Source organism: Diadema setosum, chromosome 8, assembly GCF_964275005.1.
Source record: "Diadema setosum chromosome 8, eeDiaSeto1, whole genome shotgun sequence".
In the NCBI taxonomy this organism is placed as follows: Eukaryota; Metazoa; Echinodermata; class Echinoidea; order Diadematoida; family Diadematidae; genus Diadema; species Diadema setosum.
This window is the reverse complement of record NC_092692.1, coordinates 35,838,968-35,861,320: the sequence shown is the minus strand read 5'-3', so window position 1 is coordinate 35,861,320 and position 22,353 is coordinate 35,838,968. Positions and strand designations below refer to the sequence as shown.

The 22,353-nt window shown below is 38.3% G+C and overlaps 1 protein-coding gene across 1 annotated transcript in view; it reads right to left on the bottom strand.

Moving 5' to 3' along the window:
* Nucleotides 1–4,579: 4,579 nt before the first annotated feature.
* LOC140232225 (uncharacterized) overlaps nucleotides 4,580–22,353 on the bottom strand; it is a 78,069-nt gene continuing 60,295 nt past the window's right edge. The window contains exons 31-49 of the mRNA XM_072312359.1: nucleotides 21,608–21,730; nucleotides 20,777–20,920; nucleotides 19,058–19,174; nucleotides 18,183–18,299; nucleotides 16,789–16,932; nucleotides 15,685–15,801; nucleotides 15,056–15,172; nucleotides 14,131–14,242; nucleotides 13,571–13,696; nucleotides 13,082–13,153; nucleotides 12,457–12,528; nucleotides 11,534–11,605; nucleotides 10,576–10,647; nucleotides 9,849–9,920; nucleotides 9,290–9,361; nucleotides 7,801–8,551; nucleotides 6,502–6,832; nucleotides 5,552–5,763; nucleotides 4,580–4,726 (exon numbers count right to left, since the gene is read on the bottom strand). Of these exons, the coding sequence (XP_072168460.1) occupies nucleotides 4,580–4,726; nucleotides 5,552–5,763; nucleotides 6,502–6,832; nucleotides 7,801–8,551; nucleotides 9,290–9,361; nucleotides 9,849–9,920; nucleotides 10,576–10,647; nucleotides 11,534–11,605; nucleotides 12,457–12,528; nucleotides 13,082–13,153; nucleotides 13,571–13,696; nucleotides 14,131–14,242; nucleotides 15,056–15,172; nucleotides 15,685–15,801; nucleotides 16,789–16,932; nucleotides 18,183–18,299; nucleotides 19,058–19,174; nucleotides 20,777–20,920; nucleotides 21,608–21,730 (2,990 nt within the window). The remainder of the gene's footprint in view (nucleotides 4,727–5,551; nucleotides 5,764–6,501; nucleotides 6,833–7,800; nucleotides 8,552–9,289; nucleotides 9,362–9,848; nucleotides 9,921–10,575; nucleotides 10,648–11,533; nucleotides 11,606–12,456; nucleotides 12,529–13,081; nucleotides 13,154–13,570; nucleotides 13,697–14,130; nucleotides 14,243–15,055; nucleotides 15,173–15,684; nucleotides 15,802–16,788; nucleotides 16,933–18,182; nucleotides 18,300–19,057; nucleotides 19,175–20,776; nucleotides 20,921–21,607; nucleotides 21,731–22,353) is intronic.

Genomic DNA, 22,353 nt, shown 5'->3' with positions numbered 1-22,353 from the left:
TAAGTATGATCTTGTGAATGCCGACAGTCTGTCTCATTAGCATTACCTTCTTCTTGATGCTTACAGTATACATGTATATATACAACAACATAAAATTTACAAGACGTATACTTGTATGAAAAGAAGGTCCTATACTAGTATATCTTTCCATGCATACGAACAGAAGCTTAAGTATGAGCATTATGTCTACAATATGTATGCATTATACATACATTTGATAATATGAAAAGTCTGATCGCAAAACGATATGACTTAATTCATTGAAAGCCCCCCCCCCCCAAAAAAAAAAAGAGAAAAATAATAAGAAAAGCAAGTTTTATAACTTCAAGATTTTTCTTAGCATGAGACAAGCGAGGTATCCCTGGAAAGGTTTTACCTGCTCTATCTGATGATGGACATACAGTGTGCAGAAATGGCGCCTAGCCCATTGCATAATATGATGGGCCTATACTTCAGAATAAGATCTGTTCCTATTAGTTACGTTTCTTCCTATGCACATAGACAGAAGCGTAACATAAGTGTAATGCAAAGATATGTATATATATATATTATATATTTATATTTATATATGATATGTATATATATAATATATATAATTATATATACGTGTATATATATATATATATATATATATATATATATATATATATATAATTATATATAATATAATATAATATTAATAATAATAATAATAATAATAATAATAATAATATATAATTATATATATATAATTGTAAAGGGTACGCACTCTCATAGCAACCAATTCTGTGTATATGGGTGCGCGCTCTTCATGTTCAATTTATGTTTTGGTATTGACATTCCGCGTCGAGACTCCTGAAGAAGGTGGAGGCCACCGAAATTTGAGTTGTTCAATAAACTCATTCTTATTGGCGAAATAATGCATTACTAGTTTATTTCTTGATTCTTCGCTATATATATAATTATATATACGTGTATATATATATATATATATATACATATATATACGTATATAGACGGAGAGAGAGCGAGAGAGAGAGAGAGAGAAATCAGTTCTCTGGGAGATAATGCGACCTGATATGATGCGTGCAAAACATGATTGTGTTTAGGTTTCCAACTTGTGACCTTGCGGTTTATGCATTCCCGCCTTGGAAGGAGTATTCTTATTGTATATAATCATATTTGCCAGTGACAACGAACATTTCATCATTGTTCTCTGTAATAACAGTTCACCTCTGTACACTGCACAAAGGATCTATATGTTTGTTGGGGAGTTAGGTTATCAAGGATGAAAGCGATTGGAGATTTAAGGCTCTTTATATTAAATGATTTTGGCAAAAACTACAAATCAACAACCGCAATGGTGCATGTACCCTGTATTGGTAACCTTGCTAGCAATTGTATTGTTAACAACATAACATAACATTTGTATTTTAAAGTTCATTATTATGTCAAGTAGTCAACAACTTGCCGAGAACGCGAGAATAACGTTCAAATCAGCGCCACAGCTAAACTTCACTCAGCAGCGCTAAACACACATCGGATCGCTTCAGTGGTTCGCCTTCCACCGCCGCAGTCAACAATGGCATTGTGAATTGTACATAAAAGTATGCTGTGTATTCATGGCAGCATTGAGCATATCAACAAGAAATACTTGTGGTTTATATGTGAATAACTATGGAATTGTGACCTCTTCGAAAACAGGTATACGCCATGCTGAGCACTAACCAGCGGCAGTGAAATGGGGGAGGGTGTGCTGCGGGGCTAATGACGTTATAATTTTCACTTCGAGATCACTCCCATAAAGGGTGGTAGAAGGGAACAGTTAGCCTTAAAGGGATGGTATAGCTTTGGCTAAGACGGGGCTTCAGGTTTCCAACTTTTTCAGTGAGGTAATGAGAAACCACTTATAAGCCAACAGATCTAAGCGAAATTCAAAAATGTTTTGTTGAAAATTTATTTTGAAATGAGAGATATCCAAAAAAGTGACCCTAACTAAAGGTGGGATCAATCTCTATCAGGATCACTTTGTTTTACCTTTTTTAACATCTCAGCCATTTCAAAACCGATTTCATCAAGTAAAGTTTGAATTTCCATTAGAATTCTATGCTCATTTTTATATATATTTCAGAAATGGTTTCACTATCTCACAAAAAATTTAAAAGCGGAATCCCCATCTCAACCAAAACTCTACCATCCTTCAACACAACCATCTACGAGCATTACCCCCCCCCCCCCCCCCACACTTAACTTTTCCTTTGATGGGCATTTTATTTGGTGTTTCGTTCATTTGTGTATTTTTCTTTGCCATATTGCATTTCTATTATGAGTTTTGCGATGGTATTAAAATGTAATTTTATAACAAGACAAGCAAGCAGATGTGGCCGTTATGAGGGATAGAGAATAAAAGCCTGTTTTAAGTGTGTCAGGTTCTAATGTGTGGCATCTTTAATGAACAGTCGTACAAAATGGCTATCTTGCATTTCAGAGACTACGCCTACATGCACACACCACAACGAATACACACACACACGCACGCACACACACACATCCATGTACACATATGATTACTTGATTGTTTGACAAAAGAGAGCCCGTTTCAGTTTTGTTTTCATGTTGCAAATACAGTTAAAAAATTATAAATAGAAAGGTAGATTATATAGATCGATTGATATATATATATATATATATATATAGATAGATAGACGGATAGATAGATAGATGGAGTGTGTTTGTGTGTGTGTGTGTGTGTGTGTGTGTGTGTGTGTGTGTGTGTGTGTGTACGTGGGTCTTTACACTTTATATGTCTTTCTCTCTTTTGCTCTGACTTTTCTTCTTCTTTTTGCCATAGTTTTATGTCTGATAATCAAACCGGAAATTCATTTCAAAGCGATGCCCACAACAGATTGATAGTGAGTTTTAGTAGTCTCTACTTGAAGACACCCATCCGTAGCAATGCCTTGACTGCTCAACGCTGATTGGTTGCTTCTGTGCTGTTACCATAGCACTACACGGTGCAATATTATCAGTGCATGGTTCATTAAATAGCAAAGAGGTCCCGGATTAAAGACGTCTGACACAAAGACAGAAATTAAACCAAAAACAACACAAACAAGAACTCTTGCATTCACGCACGCCCTCTTTCATTTTTAGAATGCATTCTACTCGTCTTTTCTTTTTCTTTTCTGAGTGCAGTTCCAGTACTCCACGAGTTTTGCAGCCTTTATTCACACAAATTAAGGATTGTAAACCTTCAGAAATATCGATTCATATTGACAACACGAAGAGCACTATCTATTCATATAAAATGGACCGGCCAATGAGAGAGAAGTATATCCAAAAAGGCCAATCAATGTGCTACATCCTACATCAGCGTGCAGCATTATCTAACTTTACGATAAGACAGAGAGACAATTTTGGCTAATGGGTGTATTTGAGAGGTTACAAGAAAATACAGCTTTGAAAAAAAAAATAGTATGTGATGAAAAAAGGTGAGGTATGGGGAACTCTTTTACCCAATTTCACTTGAAAAACAAACCAAAAAAAAAAAGAACATGCCGGGCCTCTAAATTTTCAATAAGAATATCTTTTGTTGGTCCGATCGGGTAGCTACAATTCAAAATTATTTTTTCAATGATTCCTCTTATTTTGGGCCAGCAAAATTTCTAATTCATAGATTTTAGTGGTCATCGAAGATGGCCACTAAAATTTGTGTCGAACCCTGCATATATATTGTACACACAAACACGCACACACACTAAAATGGCTAAAGAGTCAGTCATTTCCATTATTATCGATGGAGCCAGTATGAGCTACATTAACAAACACTGCTCTTGAAAATGTGGCAACTTCAAACAACTTGCAAAGTTTCATTTTAAGATATTACCACTTGTTAAGAAATAAGTGATGCTCATCAGTATATTTCTCACTTCCTTTGATTTCTTTGACGCTTCCTCGGTCTTCCCGTTTTGACAAACTTTTCAAAAATTTGATCGCCGATCTGTGACCATTTATCATGGCTCTGAGAATTGCGTAACTGGAATAGTATACTTTCGCAGTTTATATAATGTCCTTTGATATCCATAGTGGTAGAATCTCCGTCACATCCCTCTATGTCAAACAGTAGCAAAAGAATGGGGTGTCCTATAGAGTGCTGACGTGATAAAGTCACAGTCGTTTCATACAGCTTCAGAGACTCCAACTCTCCCGTTTTCGACGGGAGATCTCCCGCCGAAAACCCATTTTTGCGAAATCTCCCGTTCTCCCGCTGGAGATTTGATTTCTCCCGCCCTGGCTCTGTGTCTCCCGGTGGAAAGGATTTCTTACTTATTGCTATCGTATGTTGAAAAAATAGGCCTTAGATAGCACCAGAGAACATCTAGAACCCTAGGAACTTCGTGCTTTGCACACATCAACTTGGAGTCTCCCGTTTGCTTGGGGTTTCGGGCGGGAGAATCTCCAGATCAGAAGGTGCTTGGGGTTGGAGCATCTGCAGCTTGGGTAGGAACAAGGTGCATGCGAAAACACTTGGGCCAGGCAAGGTTGCTTAGAGCCAGGTTTCACGGTGATGAATGGCTATGATATCACAATGAATGATACTCTATACGGTTGTGCCAAGTCCAAGTGCGTCGTTTAAGTCGGCTATGACCAACTCCAGGTGGTCGAAACAGTTCGCTTTGTCTTGGTCGTTGTCGCTGCGGGCGCTGTCACATGACAGCAACAAAGATCCTTTCCATTTGCAGGTTTTCTTAAAAAGCGGAGGATGAAGAAAATAAAATGTCATTCCAAATAACAGGAGAGAACAAAATGTTAACAGCTCATGCGGAGAACATCATACGTTATCATTAAAAAAAGAAATGCAATATGAAATAGTACTTGTGGAAACCCCTGCCATTTTCACATTTTATGAGAAATTTGAAGTCTTTATATTGCTAGATAAGGCATAATATCTCTAAAGAATACGATAGAAATATCACCTACTTCTTTTTGTCATGTATAATATGCCTTTCACAAACCACGTAACGATATCCCATTTAGATTTAAATTATGATGATATCATACTAGGACGCGATGAAACGATGAATTTTCTTTAAATTTACTCTTCAAAATCTCTGCCATGTCCATTAATTTTTATGTATATCTCTAGGTATGATTTTTGTATTGCTAATGAGAGTGAAAAGAAGTATTTGTTTGTATAGGCAGGTATGTATGTATACATGTACGTACGTATGTGTGTGTGTGTGTGTGTGTGTATCTACGTACGCATGTATGCATGTGTATTATAATCATGTAGTATATATCATGATGATGAGTCTTCAAGTACAGTGCACTCCAGTTATAACGAACGCGGCTAGAACAAAATTCTCAGTGCAACGAAGAAAAATTCAAGTCACCAGAATTATTATCTATCTTTATGTACATTACTATTCGGTTACAAGAAAATTTCAATATAATGAAAGAAAACTGTCGGTCCTGCTAACTTCGTTATAACGAGAGTGCACTGTATAGGGGCATGTGTCATGATTCACACCCATGTTTTTAGGCGATGTCCGGCGAATCCCATAATTATTACCTCGGTTTTCTCAATGATTATATTGTCAGCGCTAACGATGTATCCTATCGAGCAAGAGTTGAAGACTTCGAGCATTCTGTGTAGATCGGTTGTTACTGTGGATACGTCACTGGCCTCAAGAGTGAGCTTTTTCGCTTTGACCAGCCTGATTGCCTCTGACAGGAATAGTCGTATGGGAGCGTCCTGCTTTGTTTTCCGAGGACTTGTGGAATCTTGACAAAAAGGCATAAAGATGTGACAGGCATCATGTTTTCATATAGAATATATTATAACGTTATTTGAAAGAAGTCAAAGATCAACAAAAGTATGTCAGAATTATTTCTGTGACCATAGTGACACACATGTCTCTTGGTAGAGTCTTTATAGGCTTTCAAATAAACATAACTTATAACAGACTAAATTAAACAAGCAGTGATCTATTTTGCATAATTTAGAAAGTTGTCGAAATGAGAGTAATATTGCTGTACCTTCTACAGTTCAAGGGAACAATAAGCCATTATGTACGGAATCTTTAGTTGCTAAAGGGTTAACTCCTCTCACACCATGCATATCATTATCGGTATATCACTTCATTTCTTCAATGTAGAATTTTTATTGTAATTGAAATCAATCAAGAATTCTAAATCGTCGGTAAGTTTTCAGTGCTGGGTTTGAGGTTCTGGGTGTGTCACTGTCGTTGTTTGTTTTGTTTGTTTTTGTTTTGTTTTTTGCCATTGTCCTTTTCAGCAGTATTACCGAACCATTGGCATAATCGTTAATTAAGGCATTGTTTTTCTCTCCAGTCCTCCTGTAGTAACCCCTATCTCATAGGTTTCCACTAGTTTGTCTTCTCTTTTTTTTTTTCAGCAGATCTAGTTTGTCTCGTGAGAGGCGCAGATTCGCCATGTCGCCACGACGCAGAATGTGTCGTAGCAGTCCCGCAACAGCAGGACCTGATGCAAGTAACTTACTTTGATTCTCAGCCCGCGCGCCGTTGAGCGACATGTCCCGCCGCAGCAGCGACACGTCCGTCGAATTGTGGTTCCCGTTCCCGCTCGATATCGTCGACATGAACGTGCCCCTGAACGACTTCATCTTCGCTCGCACGTCGATGGCGGAGATGGTGTACAGGTAAGGGTTGATGGACGAGTTGATCGGGAGGATGAAGACAGCGGTCCAGGCGTAGACGCTCGGCGGGATGACGGCCGCGTTGGTGAGAGCCAGGAAAGCCATGACCACGATGGGTAACCAGCAGCACATGTCTGTCGCCACGATGACCACCGTTCGCATTGCCAGCTTCATCTAAATTGACACAATGATAATGATGATGACCATTATAATAACAATGATGATGATAATCATCACGATTAGCATCATCACCTTCTTCTTTCCCAACGACAATGTATAAGAAATCGGTCGTAATCAGAAAGCAAGCTAAAGGGCCTACTGTTACAAATCTGATAAAAAATAAACCTTCCATCATTTTCCGAACAAGAGGCCCTGACTCAAACCATATTTAGTGTATACAGCACAATCAGTTTACAATTCAGATTACCTAACAAGTTTCCGTTTCACAGCTTTTCATCTTTAATACGCTCCAGATAACTCGCTGACCAATTTTCTGAATTTGAACAAAATTATCATCGTTTCATAATGTTTCGACTATACTCATTGATAGGCTGTGAAGTGGCTCAATCTGCCTTGTATAGTTAAACGACCAGGGGTGTTTCATAAAGTTGTTCGTAAAGTTACGAACGACTTACGAACGACTGGTGATCAGTTCTTGTGCTGAATTATTGAAATTCTGATAAGTATAGCACACTGGCAGAACTAATCACCAGTCGTTCTTCAGTCGTTCGTAACTTTACGAACAGCTTTATGAAACATGGCCCTGGGTTCGAATTCCACAGAGTCTACCTGTGTGAAGATTTGTGTAATCATTCAGATAGTCGTCTCCTCTAGTTAAAGCCACACACCCTACCACTCCCAATGGAACCTGAAAATGTAGGTTCCTTTCGTAAAAAGTTGCACCTCACTGTACTTTCCTATAGCTAGTAAGATAAAAACCCACCAGCGGTCCCATAAAAGCAGTTGAATGCTACCGACCTCTTGTGTTTCGTCCCAGGTGCACGCAGCTACTAACTGGTATCAACCCTCGGCATGTTGCAATGCGAAATGACTGAACACTTGCAGCTTGTCTTTTGCGGAATATTGTAAATTCGGACTTTTCAATAGATCTCTTGATAAAGCCACAATTTCAGGATTATTACCTCAACTGACATTTTTCTGCTGTTTCTGATGGCCATGGTGGATCGTTTGGCAGTGCTGTAGATGGCAGCGTAGCAGACGATGATAGTCAAAAGTGCAGCAAAATTTAGTCCAACGAAAAGACCGGTTGCGTACTCCCAACCAGGAGGCCTAGTGTTCGTCAAGGGCAGAGCGAGACACACCCCGGACCGCCCGTAGAATTCGTCGCGGAAGTAGGAACTTGGCAGCGCGGGAACGGCGCTGAGAATCAGAGCCACTAGCCAAACCACTCCAGCAACATAGCGCACGGACTTTCGCCCGAGGTGGTGCTCCGAAAATGGGAAAGTAACGCAGAGAAAGCGATCCACGCTGATTACAGTCAGTATCAGCACCGACGCCTCGCTCGAGAGATTGGCTAGAATTCCGGCAAGTTTGCACATTCCACCAGATCTCCAGGCCTGGGCGTGATAGACGTACACATCTCTGTAATGCGCGTCCGCACTGGCTATGACGATCATGTACATCCCCATTAGGCAATCGGACAGGGCCAAGTTGAAGATGAGGAAAGACTGGACCCGGAATTTCTCGTGCGACTTCAGTCGCCAAACAATGACGAAAGCGTTGCCGATGAGCGCACTAAAGCCAAGGATCCACATGAACGCGCGCAAGACATCTGAGCGCATCAAGTCTTTGCACGACGAGAATTCATCCTCGGGCGGACTGCAGTCTTCCAAGTCAGGAACGATGCAGCAGAACAGGAACAACTCGGAGGACCTGATGATGTCATAAGGAAATGAATGACGTAAATTTGTTGAGGAAACTGTTCGAATACACAATCGCGGAGACATTTCAGGAAAAGTGCAGAGTACTTTAAGAGGTTTAAAAAAATCAAATCCCTATTAGATTTCTAACAATTTTGCGTCATCTCGGTAATGGGAACATAATGAAAGGCAACTTTTGATACCCTTTAGACTTCAAGATTTTTGATATCCCATTTCCATTTCTAGAATCAATATTTTCAGTCCATAAATTCGAGCAACTTATTATTACGTCAAATTTTCCAGATTATCATTGCCTTGTGAGTTGGTGCTGATTCACATTGTGTAGACAGACAGAAACCGTTCTGAAAGGAAAACTATAACGCATGTAATCATGTCACAAATGTAATGTGTTATTTGTGTAAAGAACGTTGTAGGAAATAGCCATGGTGTGTAGTACCTTAGATGTATATCATGTTTGATGACATTATACTGAAAATAAGGAATTGTAAAGTGATGTCGTAAAGACTAAGTTTGATATATTATATAAAATCTTTATGACATCACTTTACATGCATTTACAATGCATTCTATAATTTGCATGGAGTGATTCGATTGTATTTAAAATCAAATCAAATCGAATCATTTCATGCAAATATTCATACGTAACATATTACAAAATATTTCCAATCATGTTTGGCCTCGTGCCTCACCAAAGTCAGAGTGAAAACTCTTCTTGTTTTTTACTACTCACAGAGTCTGCAAACTGGTCAGGTCTTCAAAGATGTCAAGATCAAAGTTGATGACGTCATTTCCATCCAAGATCCTAGAAAAAAAAAATGAAGTTCGTCAAAAGAGTGTGAAGAGAATGATAGCAACTGTACGAGTGTCATTATGCGCAAACACAATGTCAGGCAAGAAACGAAATAAAGAACACAAACATACATCTCTCTCTCACATAGATATATATATATATACATATACATATAATTTATACATATCTTTATGTGATCATTTCAGAATTTTTGAAAATCTTTACAGTAAGTGCCAGGTTTTTTTTTTTTTCGAATTTCCTCTGAACATACTTTTAACTGAGAGGGGGAGGGGGTATATGCCAATTTCTTTGGGTATAAACAAAGTTTCTGGTCACTTTTTTTTTACCTACATGCATTTGCAACGATGTGAATCATGAAATGTGAAATTACTTTATTTGTTATGTATTCTACCAGTGCTCCATAGTGTAACGACGTCACTGAAAAGATAGTGGATTGACATAAGAGAAAGGTTTTTCTTATCTTTCAAACAATACTTACAGAGTGTGGGTTTTAACGAGTCCCTCAAAGGCACCAGACTCAATATTTCGTATGTCGTTTCTTGTGAGATTCCTACATGCAGAAAACCGTGTGAAATCGATCAAAATGACAACAGCGAAAGGTGAAAATGAAGTGTGATACTTGAATTTAAAGCAGTATAGAGTTATGATTTGGGTGTGTGCATTTGTGTATGCGTGTTTGTGTGTATCTTCGTGTGCTTGTGGGAAATCATTTAGCACTCATTGTATTTACACTGGGAAATCCATTGCATTCATCATAGTGTACTATACAACCACAATTCTTACACAGAAGAATTTCAACTTTAATGGTTCTCTGACGTCCATAACACGTACACGTTGACTTCTTTTGATGTAAAACGATAATGTTATCCACAGTTTAGTCAGCTAAAATAACCATAATAATGCCTATTTTTATGTCCCCTTCATACACTTCATACACTGTATTATTACAAATGGCGCGTGCTATGTCATGCAATATTCTATAGACTACATGCACCCGAAATGCATAAGTCCGTCCTCATACAATAAACTTCTATGCACCTCAGCCTCGACGAAGTACACCAATAATTGAGCTGTATGAATATGTCGTGCCAATATTCTGGAACAGTGCATTCGAAATAATACACCATTTCGAAGTCATGAAAAGCTCATTAAAATGTATTCAATGTGATACAAAGGAAGGAATGTACATTGTCTTTTGGGCTTACAAAAGTTCCACAGATTGCAGTCCAACAAAAGTCCCTGCTTTTAAAGCGGATAAACGAAGATGCTGCAGATTCCTAGAGGTGGAAATAAATGAAATGAAGTTAAAAAAAAAAAAGTGAATATCTCTTAGTAAAATCCTGCGCGGGTTGATATAATGTGACGTACTCTCTGAGCATTGCCTATGGAAATATTTAAAATAAGCTTTAATCAGCAACGAACATCGTCATGAAATATTGTTAAAGACACCTCAGACTACTTATTAAAGTGATATATGTCTAACACTGTACATTTTTTACTCCTGAGTTGTGTGTACAAGGAGTACTAGTAAAAAGAGATGCGATTTTCCTATTAGGCCTATACGCTCCAAATTGTTGCAGCACAAATTCAAGCAAAGATTTTTCTTAATCCGAATTATCAGTAACGACAATGTTAGTTTGTTAGTCGTTTGTTAGTTAGTCGTTAGTGTTAGTTAGTTAGTGTTTGTTAGTTAGTGTTTGTTAGTTAGTTAGTCGTACCATCACCGAGATGGTACGATCTCAGTACTCACGTAGAGTGAGTCAACATTTTGATGTTTGAATATTCTACAAACGTCTTGAAAATATATTTGAGAGTCCTTGTAGCATTCCCCATTCGAGTTTTTTTTTTTATTCTAATTTTACATTTAATGAAGTGCACATACACATAAAATATGTATATAATTATATGTATATATATGCATATATATATGTATATTATAGATAGATAAATAAATGGATAGATAAATAGACAGATAAACATTATATCAAATGTTATTTTAGATTACCACATACCATTAATGATCACTTGGCATTTTCATATTACATGTCATATCATATCATATCATATTATATGATACCACATTATGTTATATCATTGTTATATCCTTTTATCATATATATTTTTTTTTTCTAGGGGTTTTCTTTTCAGGTATGTGAAACGTACATTTGTGGTAGTCTGTTGAGTGATACGAATGCTTGTGGCTCGATGGTCACCAAAGGGTTCGAAGACAGGTCCCTGTGAAGTCAGTCGAGGAGAAAAAAAAAATCACATGAGGTTTCGACTGTGTTTCAGATGAGCTTGAATCAACCTTGTGAAGTTACACCGAAAATGCATCATTGTCAAAGTTTTTTTTTTCCACTAATATTCTTTCATGATAACTACGAGAGCGTTCTAACTACTGATACCATCACTGGCGGAGATCTGCTTTGAGGCAAAGTGGAGCAGATACCCTTAAGAATTAAGTGCACAGATTCCAAGTCAACGGGCCGCTCTTGAGTTTATCACAGAAAGAGTGGTTGTTCAGATCTCTCTTTTTGAGCTCACTTTGATTCTTATCAATGCGACGTTGTCCAACGATGAAGTTCGACCTTAGTTGTCCGGATAATTGCTATGGCCGAATAAGAGACAACTGATTTCTAAGATGGCTCCCTCTCTCCCTCTTTCTCTCCCCCCCCCCCCCCTCCGTCTCTTCCATCACCCTGATCATACAATAAGACGATATGTATAAATATGCACTTCACATGATTATCTAATGACAAAACTTTCCAAATATTATATCACCAATATTCCGTGAAGTGTTAAGTATTCGTCGATTTGTAATCACCTATACCGGTTGTACGTTTTTGTTCTTCGTTACGGTGACAGCAGTCTGCTTTATCTGGGTTATGACAATCGCCGTAAACGTGACGTGTCCCCTGTGAAACTCGGCCCAGGATACCATTCCCATAACCTATCGAGGGGTAGTCCACACGACCTGTACTGTATTCATAGCAGTGTGCCTACCATTGACGTTGGTGGTGTCCGAATCACACAAAATTGCAGATCAGTCGAGGGGTGCAATGTAATGACAAAGTAAAAGTACTTACAACGAAGTAAGGCGACTCAGTCCACTGAATGTATCGCCATGAAGAGTGGAAATTTCATTTCTTGAGAGGTCCCTACGAGAACAAAAAAGATAACACACAAAAATTATTACTGTCTACACAGTTCACACACCTTGTCACTAATGATATTGCATCTCATGAAGCTTCAGTAAAAAATATTCCAAAAGACCTATATTAGCCGTTGATCAGTGACATCAACATCTTTAAAAACCTAGGTTCACAACGTGAATATGATTATTGAGCAAACAAAACAGGGGAGTATCTCATAACACTAACATATCAGTATTCAATGCATATCTTTGTCAAAAACATTGTTCCTGGCAACTGGGAAGCTTCATGCCGGAAGGATGCCTGACAAAGCAACAACGAATTAATAACCAATGCAAACTGGATTCCAAGTGCTGTGCATCTAGCTCATGCCAGTGGTTGGAATAGACTGTAACTAGCTAGGTCCAAGAAGGAAAAGTCATCCATACATTGCAAACCATTGATGAAACGGTAAAGTATTCCATTGACTCCGTGATACATGAAGAGGACCTTTGGCAGTTTGGTGTTCTGTCGCTTAAACTCCAAGTATGTTATCGAGCAATTGTACATCATCACTTACAGGGTCATTAGGTTGAGAGAATGAGCGAATGTCCCCGGCACCACGAGTTCAATCCCGTCTCCCGACAGGTGTCTGTATATTTGGGGAAGAATGAAACAGAGTAGATGAAGAAAATTATAACATTCCTCTTCAAAATGTTATACTGTGACGTAATTACTATTCACAGAATCTCCTTAGAAGTACAGTACCGGCGTGTAGACCACAAGAGACGGTCCTTAAGATGCAGCAATGTCTTCAACTCAATCAGTATTTATCACACTTTCATGTTCATTCTACAAACGAACACGTAAATGGAGAGATTTTCGAACAACCTCAGACATTGAGGTATGGAGCTCTGTTGGCAATAATCCCTGACATGCAATGCATGTCACGACCCCTATGAGAATTCTAATGCATGTGGAATTCAAAAAGGGCTGATATCTGGAAACCCTCGCTGGTAATTTACAGTAAGATTGCTTTACAAAAGTTATTTTCGTGCATGCTGCTTACAGCGAGAGCAAGAGTCTGTAGCTTGACATATTCAGGTAAACAGCGTCCTCTATCGTCGTCTGATTTAAAGTTGGTGCCAAGTCGCGTCTTTTGCGCCGACTGCCGCGGGCAACGTCGTTGATGACTCTGGAATAAAAGGAGAGAAATCTTACAAAAAATCAAATAAACACTGTGAAGAACGTAAGAATACGTGGTCTTATAATCGGCACATTTTGACGATTGAATTCTCTACAAAAATAACTTACATCCACATCCATAACATTTTTAATGGTGTTTGATTTGTCTTGCCTCTGCAAGCACTTGGAAGTCGAACGTGCATGACTCTAATCTGTCAAAAGCTTTGGTACTGTCTTCACAGGATAACCAAATCTGAAGACGGCTCTGCTTTCATAATATGGTTCAATTCTTGATATTCTGTAACAGAAGATCACCTGACAGGCATGAAACTATTGCTGTAGATTAAAAAGTTCTTGTAACTGCTTAACACCGGTCGTCGAAATATGCGGGGTTTTTTTTCATCAGCTGAGAATGAGACCCATTGCGAACATCTCTCCACTTACATCTGACGGGAGTTGGGCGAAATTTCCGCCGCAAGCTCTGGGGTCCATGCTCCAACCGACGTGCATTCAAAGTTGAACCCGTCGCAAGTGCAGCCAGACGGACACGACACGTCTTAGTATTCGGGAGAAACGGCAAAATATTTACTTTACGACAAGAATTTCAATCAAAGAAAGATCGCACCATGTAACAACTTGCACTTGAAAATCAGAAGAATACATTGATTTTGCCAACACGAGCGTAAATCTTTAATGATTGACAGCAAGACGAAGCACTTAACAGACAATTGTACTGAGGACCAGTTGAAAATGTCTTCAAGAACGATTTACTACTTCTTTTGTATTTCAGTTGTGCTTTATCTCCATCTAACATCAAAGGGGAATACAAATACAAAGTAAACATGTTAAAGGGTGTGTACAGTTCTGGTCGAGGTGAGGATTTAGCTTTGAATGTTTTGTGAGATATTCAGAAACCACTCTATGAGATGTCATAGAGCATGCAATTCTAAGGGGTATCAAAAGTTTATTTGATGAAAATCGGTTTTGAAGTGGCCGAGATATCAAAAAACAAGGTGAAATAAAGAGATCCTAATAAAGTTGTGGCCTGTAGTCTTTTATTATTTTCACTTTTTTGATATCTCAGCCATTTGAACACCAATTTTCATCAAATAAACGTTGAATCCTTCTTAAAATTACATGCTCTTTCATATTTCATAAGAGATTTCTCATTATCTCACTTAGGAATGTAAAAAAACATGAATCCCTACCTCAACCAGTACTGTACAGCCCCTTTAATCTATTTTCATATTCTTCTCCTTGAACAGAAGAGTAGGTATTCTCAATATTCTAACTATGGCAGAAGGTTATCGTAATATTTCATTAAATCGACAGTTAGAAATGGTAAACGGAGACTCTCTAGCTCACTCACCACAGAACATTTCATCGTCTCCATCCGGGCAGTCGGCTATTCCATCGCAGATCTGAGCATGCGTGACGCAGTAGCCCGCCAAGTGGCACTTGAGAAAACCCGGACATGAGAACGACTCTACAGATAGACAGAAAATCAGGCGGTTACAATTTGATATATTCTCAGAAAATTTAGACATAAAGCAACACACGGAACAACATTTATACACGCCGAGGACTTAGTAATGTCACAATCATTACAAGATTTACTACATGGCAATGACGATAATCTAATTCTTTTCTTATATCAAAACCACTCATCTTAGCCGCCTTTTTTTTTTTTTTTTTTGTAGATTAACTCGTATACTCAGTATGTATATAAACCGTATACATACATACGCATGTGATAATAGCCTAAGTTTATTCATCTCTCTAAAGTCAAGTCAAGGCATCATTGTATATACCGGTGCATAAAGCGTTGCTAGCGGTAGTAAAATCTAACGTTGTTTTATCATACAGACACGTACGAAAAACGGTCTCTCACACTTCTAACTTGGGTTTTAACATCTTCTCCCTACCATAGGGGAAAAGGGATAAGAGGGAAAGAGAAACAAAAAAAAGGTTGCGCCAACAAATCACGTGACAACGTACCACAAGATGATTCGTCCTCCCCTCCGGGGCAATCGACGATCCCATCACATCTCCGACGCAGCGGCAAGCAATAGGAATTCGGGCACTTGAACGTGTTCCCCACGCAGTCAAATTCAGCTATACACAATAAGAACATACGACTTCAAGGAGAACAGTAACATTTCCGCATCGTTAATTCGACAACAATGAACATATTGGTCCGAATTCACGAAGGTGGTACAAATGAAACCATGGTTTAAACCATGGTTTAAACCATGGAGCGCCAAGTGTCGCAGGGAATATTTCGTTACGAAATCAGTCATTTCGTCGATGGAATGATTATTTTGTAACGAAATGACAACATTTTGTAACTAAATGAACATTTCGTCCACGAAATGAACATTTCGTTAACGAAACGGTCATTTTGTCGACGAAATGAACAATTTCGTAACGAAATATTCCGTGCGACGGAGCGAATAACATATTATTATATTGTCCTGGAGTTGGGCAAACAGCTAAGTCATGTGGTGCTGTTTCAGGTGCATACTTTAAGATAAAAAAAGAAGAATTTGTAAAATGAATGAACACTCTATGGAAAGGGCATAGAGATAACAGCTGCTGTCATGATAGCTATTTTTAGCTAATTCATAGATAAGCACAGAGACAGACTGACAGACAGATAAATATATGTATTCATTGAACGAATGATTACGGGATGGAAATCCTGACAGACAGTTTGATATTATATTAATATGTATGTATATAATAATGTATGTATGTATGTATGTATGTATGTATGTATATGTATGTATGTATGTATATATGTATGTATGTATGTATATGTATGTATGTATGTATGTATGTATGTATATATATATATATGTATGTATGTATGTATGTATGTATGAATGTATGTAAGTATATGTATCATAATGTATTTTGATATGGTTCTACAGAGAAAACATGATTGAAAAAGCGTTCTAGCAAATACACTGGAGTCTGCTTGTGTTTTATTCGTCTTTATACTGAAGGATATCCATCACAACTTAGCGTTTTATCATACTGTGCGAATAACATCAAACATCTATAAACAATAAGTTGAAAAGAGATAAAGAGTTGACCTACCACAGTCTCTCAAGTGTGTGACGTCACGGCAGCCCTGCTGAATCCCGTACGCGTCAAAGTCGTATAAACAGCGCCATCTCGTGTCGACTCTGTCACTGTTAAGGCATTTCAGACTGCTTGTAGTTTCATCTTCATTTTCGTCATCTTGGAAACCGAAATAAAATTATGCAACAGATTTCCACATAATTTCGTACAAAAACGGATGGATGAATATTGTTTATATGAAATTGAGACCATGTTGTTGTTTTTTTTTCTTCATGTATGTTTGACACAAGTCAGCCCAGTTACAAAGAAATGAAATTTTAGTAACCAAAAAGACAAGCCGAACTGTTGGAGAGATATCTTTCTTTGTTAATGCGTGGCCATATGATGAAGCACTCAAGTGAATCCATCTGTTAGCCTCATCATAACAATCGGCCTGACTTAAAAGAACATCCTTTGAGAAAAAAAAATCCACCATTAAGATAAAGAATTGCGACTTAGGAAATGGAATACCACAAAATGGCTGGCAGTGCGGCCTAATGATTATATTTAACAGTTTTATGGTGTCACTTTTATTCCTTGATATACAGCTATGTTGGCAGCAAAATTATGTCCCACAGACACACATAGCGTATTATCAAAATAAGTTATGACAATGGTGCCTGAGTAATAAGCTGAAAAATATGCGATAACTTTCAACACAGAATGATGAAATACATCATCGTATGATCATTAAAGTGTGAAACAGCGTGATGTTTATATGCCAAGTCAATTATACATTTCTCACACGAGATTTCCTAGCAACGAAACCATCACTTAATGTAGTAGTGAACTGACCGTTGCGATACATTCATTCTGATAAGAATTTCTTCGCTCTTGAATATAACCACAGTCTGTCGATACTGCCTATCATGAACTGTTTGTTTGCTTTGAGTGCTGATTGTTACAGAAAACCCAATGGCATTGTATACAACGTATAAAGTTCCTGTTTGTTTGTTTGTTTGTTTGTTCATTTTCCATCTGTGAAGATGGCTGGAGAGCCCATATTCAGCTATGTTAAGCTGGTCTTCCATGGGGTCCAGTTGGCTGTGAGGTGGGACCACTTCACCGGGTTAAACACCCTGCTCTTTGCGATGAACGAATGAAGCGGGATCTTTTACGTGCATAATACTCTCATACACGGGACCTCCATTTTATGTCCTATCCGAGGGACAGAGTGTATTGCCTCTTGCTAGAGGGGACGGTATGCTTACACACAACATTGCTCAGTCCAGATTCGGGTTCGAACCCGGGCCGCGTGGTCGTGAGGCAGACGCGCTACCGACTGAGCCAACTCACCGCCCTGGCACAGAAGGAGTTAACAAGAATCGGTGATGATGACGTGTAAACTGTCAAACCATTTAGTGTCTTACCGCACATTATCTCGTCCTCCATAGTGAGACCCTGGCAGTCCTTGAAGCCGTCACACACTGCCTTGTGAGGGATGCACGTCCCGTCGTAACACTGGAAGAAGCCCTCTGAACAGAATTCTGCCACTTTAATCAAAAGGAAATGATTAATGGTAATAATGATGATGTTGATGATGATGGTGGTGATGATGGTGATGATGTTGATTGTGATGATAGTGATGGTAATGACGATGATGACGGTGATGATGATGACGACAGAGTTAATGATGGTTAAAATGATGATGTTGAAGATGATGGTGATGATGATGATGATGATGATGGTGATGGTGATGATGATGATGATGATGGTGGTGGTTGTGGTGGTGATGATGATGATGATGGTGGTGGTGGTGGTGATGATGATGATAATGGTAGTGATGATGACAATGCCATAATAACAATCAGTCATATCAGACATTAATTTGCATTGATACCATGAATCATGTTTTTATCTGTCTCCCGTCTTTGTACCTTGTGTAAATATTGTTATAACTATAATGAAAAGGAGGAAAAGAAGAATTAACACACGCGGTAATATGACAATGATTCAAACAAGAGAATTAGGGAAAAGACGAACAATGGCAAAATGAATAGAAATGACCCTCATTTTGTATTCTCAAACCAAATATCTGGTAAGAAAATAAATGTAAATAATCTTTGATTACTTTAATCGCCGAAATATCTTTCTTCCTACACATTATCCCTCCTTTCTTATGTGTTGCAATTATCATAATGCCCTGATGACATATTGCTGTCATTCTCATTATCTTTTCTTTATAATCCTCCTTATTGTTATTCCTTTGTCATGCTGATTATCATGGCACGAAAACGAGACTCACGACATCGGTCCTCGTCACTGCCGTCAACGCAGTCCTGGACGATGTCGCACTGCTTCTCGGTGGGGATGCACTGCCCGTTGGCGCACTCGAATTCGTCTTCCTCGCATGACGGATAGCCTATATGACCAAAAACAGATAGTCCCACATGCAACAAAATGTGATGGGCGAGGGAAGAAAACGCGAAGTGTAATACACAATATTTGAATGCAATATCGTCATGATAATATATACCTCTGCTAAGATTACTATACAGCGCTCGCTTCAAGTGAGGAGCTCAGCTCATTTATCTGGTATCACAAAGCTTTCTTTACATGCCTGTAGTGTTCTCTGTAGGGTAATTGCACAATTTTCCTACAATTAAATATTTACTTGCTGCTGGTCGGTCGCTCTCCATTCTTCCATTTAACACTGATTAAGCAGAAAATCATATCAAAAAATATGAATTCCATAAAACTTCACTCTCACCTTTCAATGATTCAAACTTCCTTTTCATTTTCTTGAATAGTGCTAAACGTTAAACTATTTAAGCCTCAAGTTTTTGTATGTTATTTTTTTATACTTGGTTAATTCATATTCGATATGTTATGTCTCATCAAGGATAACAACAAATTTCCATTCCTCCTTTCATCTTTGTCCAATTCTTTAACGTCCTTCTCTTTCTTCCACATCAGATTGTTCATTTTCATTTTTATTACTCAAAGTCATGAGAAATTAAATCTAAAAGAGCGAAACTCCTGTTAAGATATAAAATAGGGCACCGACCTAATTACTGAAAGGGCTCAATATCCCAAAAGCAATCTCACATTTCTCACTTTGAGTGAAAAAAAAATAATTAAATAAAGGTCCATATATAGATTAGGAGCTGATGCTTTTACACCGGACAAACAGTGTTGGAAACATGCATTGACGGAACAACGTTGCTATCCAGTGTTTCCTATCAACAACCATCCCTGAACGAAGAACTCCGCGATCTATTCGTCTAATTAGTCAGCTGGGAACAAAGCGCGTGATGATCTTCTGACTACAACGATCAAGTAATCATCACCCGGCATAGAATGCCTAATTACCCCTAATTGACATACCAGCACCTGGACTACTTTCAGTCTTTTCAGCGCGCACAACCGTAGCCATTGAAAACGCTCTTAATCCGCCATTTTGAAAACGCGATTCTCCTACCGAAGCTTGAATGAATAGCCCTTACTATATCTTTGTCTTATTTGATTGACTGACCCTTGACACAGGACTGACAGTTTCCCTTTGATACTGAAAAGCAGCATTTACGTCGTGTTATGACGAAACTGCGTTGATTATGGCTTCTCCAGCGAGTAGGTATAACATATTCGAACTCATCACGCACTTATCATCTTCTTTTTACTTGCACTGTCAACAGCAGTGATATGTAGAAAATCTCTTTATATGCTTTGGCATCCACACAGACCATGAAATGTTATATCGAAGAAATGTGTTAGCAAACAGCGGGCGATATAGTCACTCGTTCGTAACAGCATGAATGAAAACATCAAATTCAATATAATAATGGCAGTGAAACTATATTTTATTTATATGTCAGGATTATGCTTGTGGGTAGAATTCATGCTTGACTCAGCGTGCAGATATTTCATGGGAGAAAGTGTCGCAGGAGTAAATGTCATCATGGAACAGGTTTGCGGATATCTTCTTGTCCCATGGGGTGAACCACAGGGATTTGGATTTACTCACTGCAGTCCGCCTCGTCCGAGCCGTCGGGGCAGTGCAGGATGAAATCACAGTAGAAGGAAGCCGAGATACATTCGCCCGTCTCACACGTAAAACTTGACGGGGAACAGCTTCTTGTTTCAGACTCCACCGTGCCACTGGGAGAATCTAGTTGAAAAAAAAAAGAAGAAGAAAAAGAATAGAAAAAGGATAACTAGATTTATACATTTTACGAACAATGTAGTAGGGATACAGAATGAGTTTGTGTGAAGAAATTGGTAATACCCAAATGATAAATCGCCCCTCCCCCATACACAAACACAAGCACACACACTTCTGGCTTTTGAAAAAAGTACACAAGACCAGAAGGCCTAAATGTAATTGGCAAGTGTATTGTACAATGTGTCAATACAATAACAGTGGAGGAGGTGGTGGTGTTGGTGGTAGTAGTAGTAGTAGTAGTAGTAGTAGTAGTAGTAGTAGTAGTAGTAGTAGTAGTAGTAGTAGTAATAGTAGTAGTAGTAGTGGTAGTAGTAGTAGTAGTAGTAGTAGTAGTAGTAGTAGTAGTAGTAGTAGTAGTAGTAGTAGTAGTAGTAGTAGTAGTAGTAGTAGTATAGTAGTATAGTAGGCCTTCTATATCATGGTGATGGCACATGGTGGTTATGAACTAATGGGAAGCAAGAGAAAAGAGTTGAAAAGAATAACCCTCGGTTTTTTAAACTCAAACTGAAATCCAACACATCAGCAAAGCAAATCCTCACCCTATTTCTTCCTTTCATTTTTTGCTTCATAATTTGATATTGTCGATGAAAGGAAATTCAAATAGTGAGAGATTAACAGATATGATATATTTACTTGAGCACGATCTCTCATCGGCACCATCAAGGCAGTCGGCGTGCGCGTCACACACGTACACGGATTGAATGCACTCGCCATTGGGGCACACAAACATATCTTCCGGACAGTAACTCGGACTTTCTGTTTGAGGTATGATAAAGAGTTAAAAAGTAATACAAAGCACGATGTAAGAATTAATGAAGAAAGCTTTACATCCACTTGTCGTGTTGTCCAGCTGCACACTTCTTTTATAGCGAACAAAAAAAAAATTATGCTTATTCTAAATAAACAGTAAGTATCTTTGGACAGAACAATACCACAATAATTATGTTTACTATTCATAGTGCCGGTTAATTGATACTATGATATGAAATGCAAATGCCAAACTTTCTTTTGTGAGAAATGCTATTCACATTTACGAGGTGAGTACGCGATGTCACAAACAAAAGTTCGCTTCTCTTGCTAAACGACTAACAAAAATTACATACTTTATACTTTGTTACCGAAGTCCATGTTTGGGTTAGTGAATGTGCCACACATTCAATAAGATGGCGTCGAATCTTAGTAGGCATATATTACCTGTTTCAAATATTTCTCTGGAGGTGAGATAGTTGAATTAGGACGTCTACAACAACAAGTACGATGCTGATTACTTTGACACTGGTTTATTTTATGCGCATTCTCTATATCATTGTTCACACGAAAACAACCACGAAGAAACAAATTATTAGCATTGCAATACTTCAAAGAATTATTATAACGCA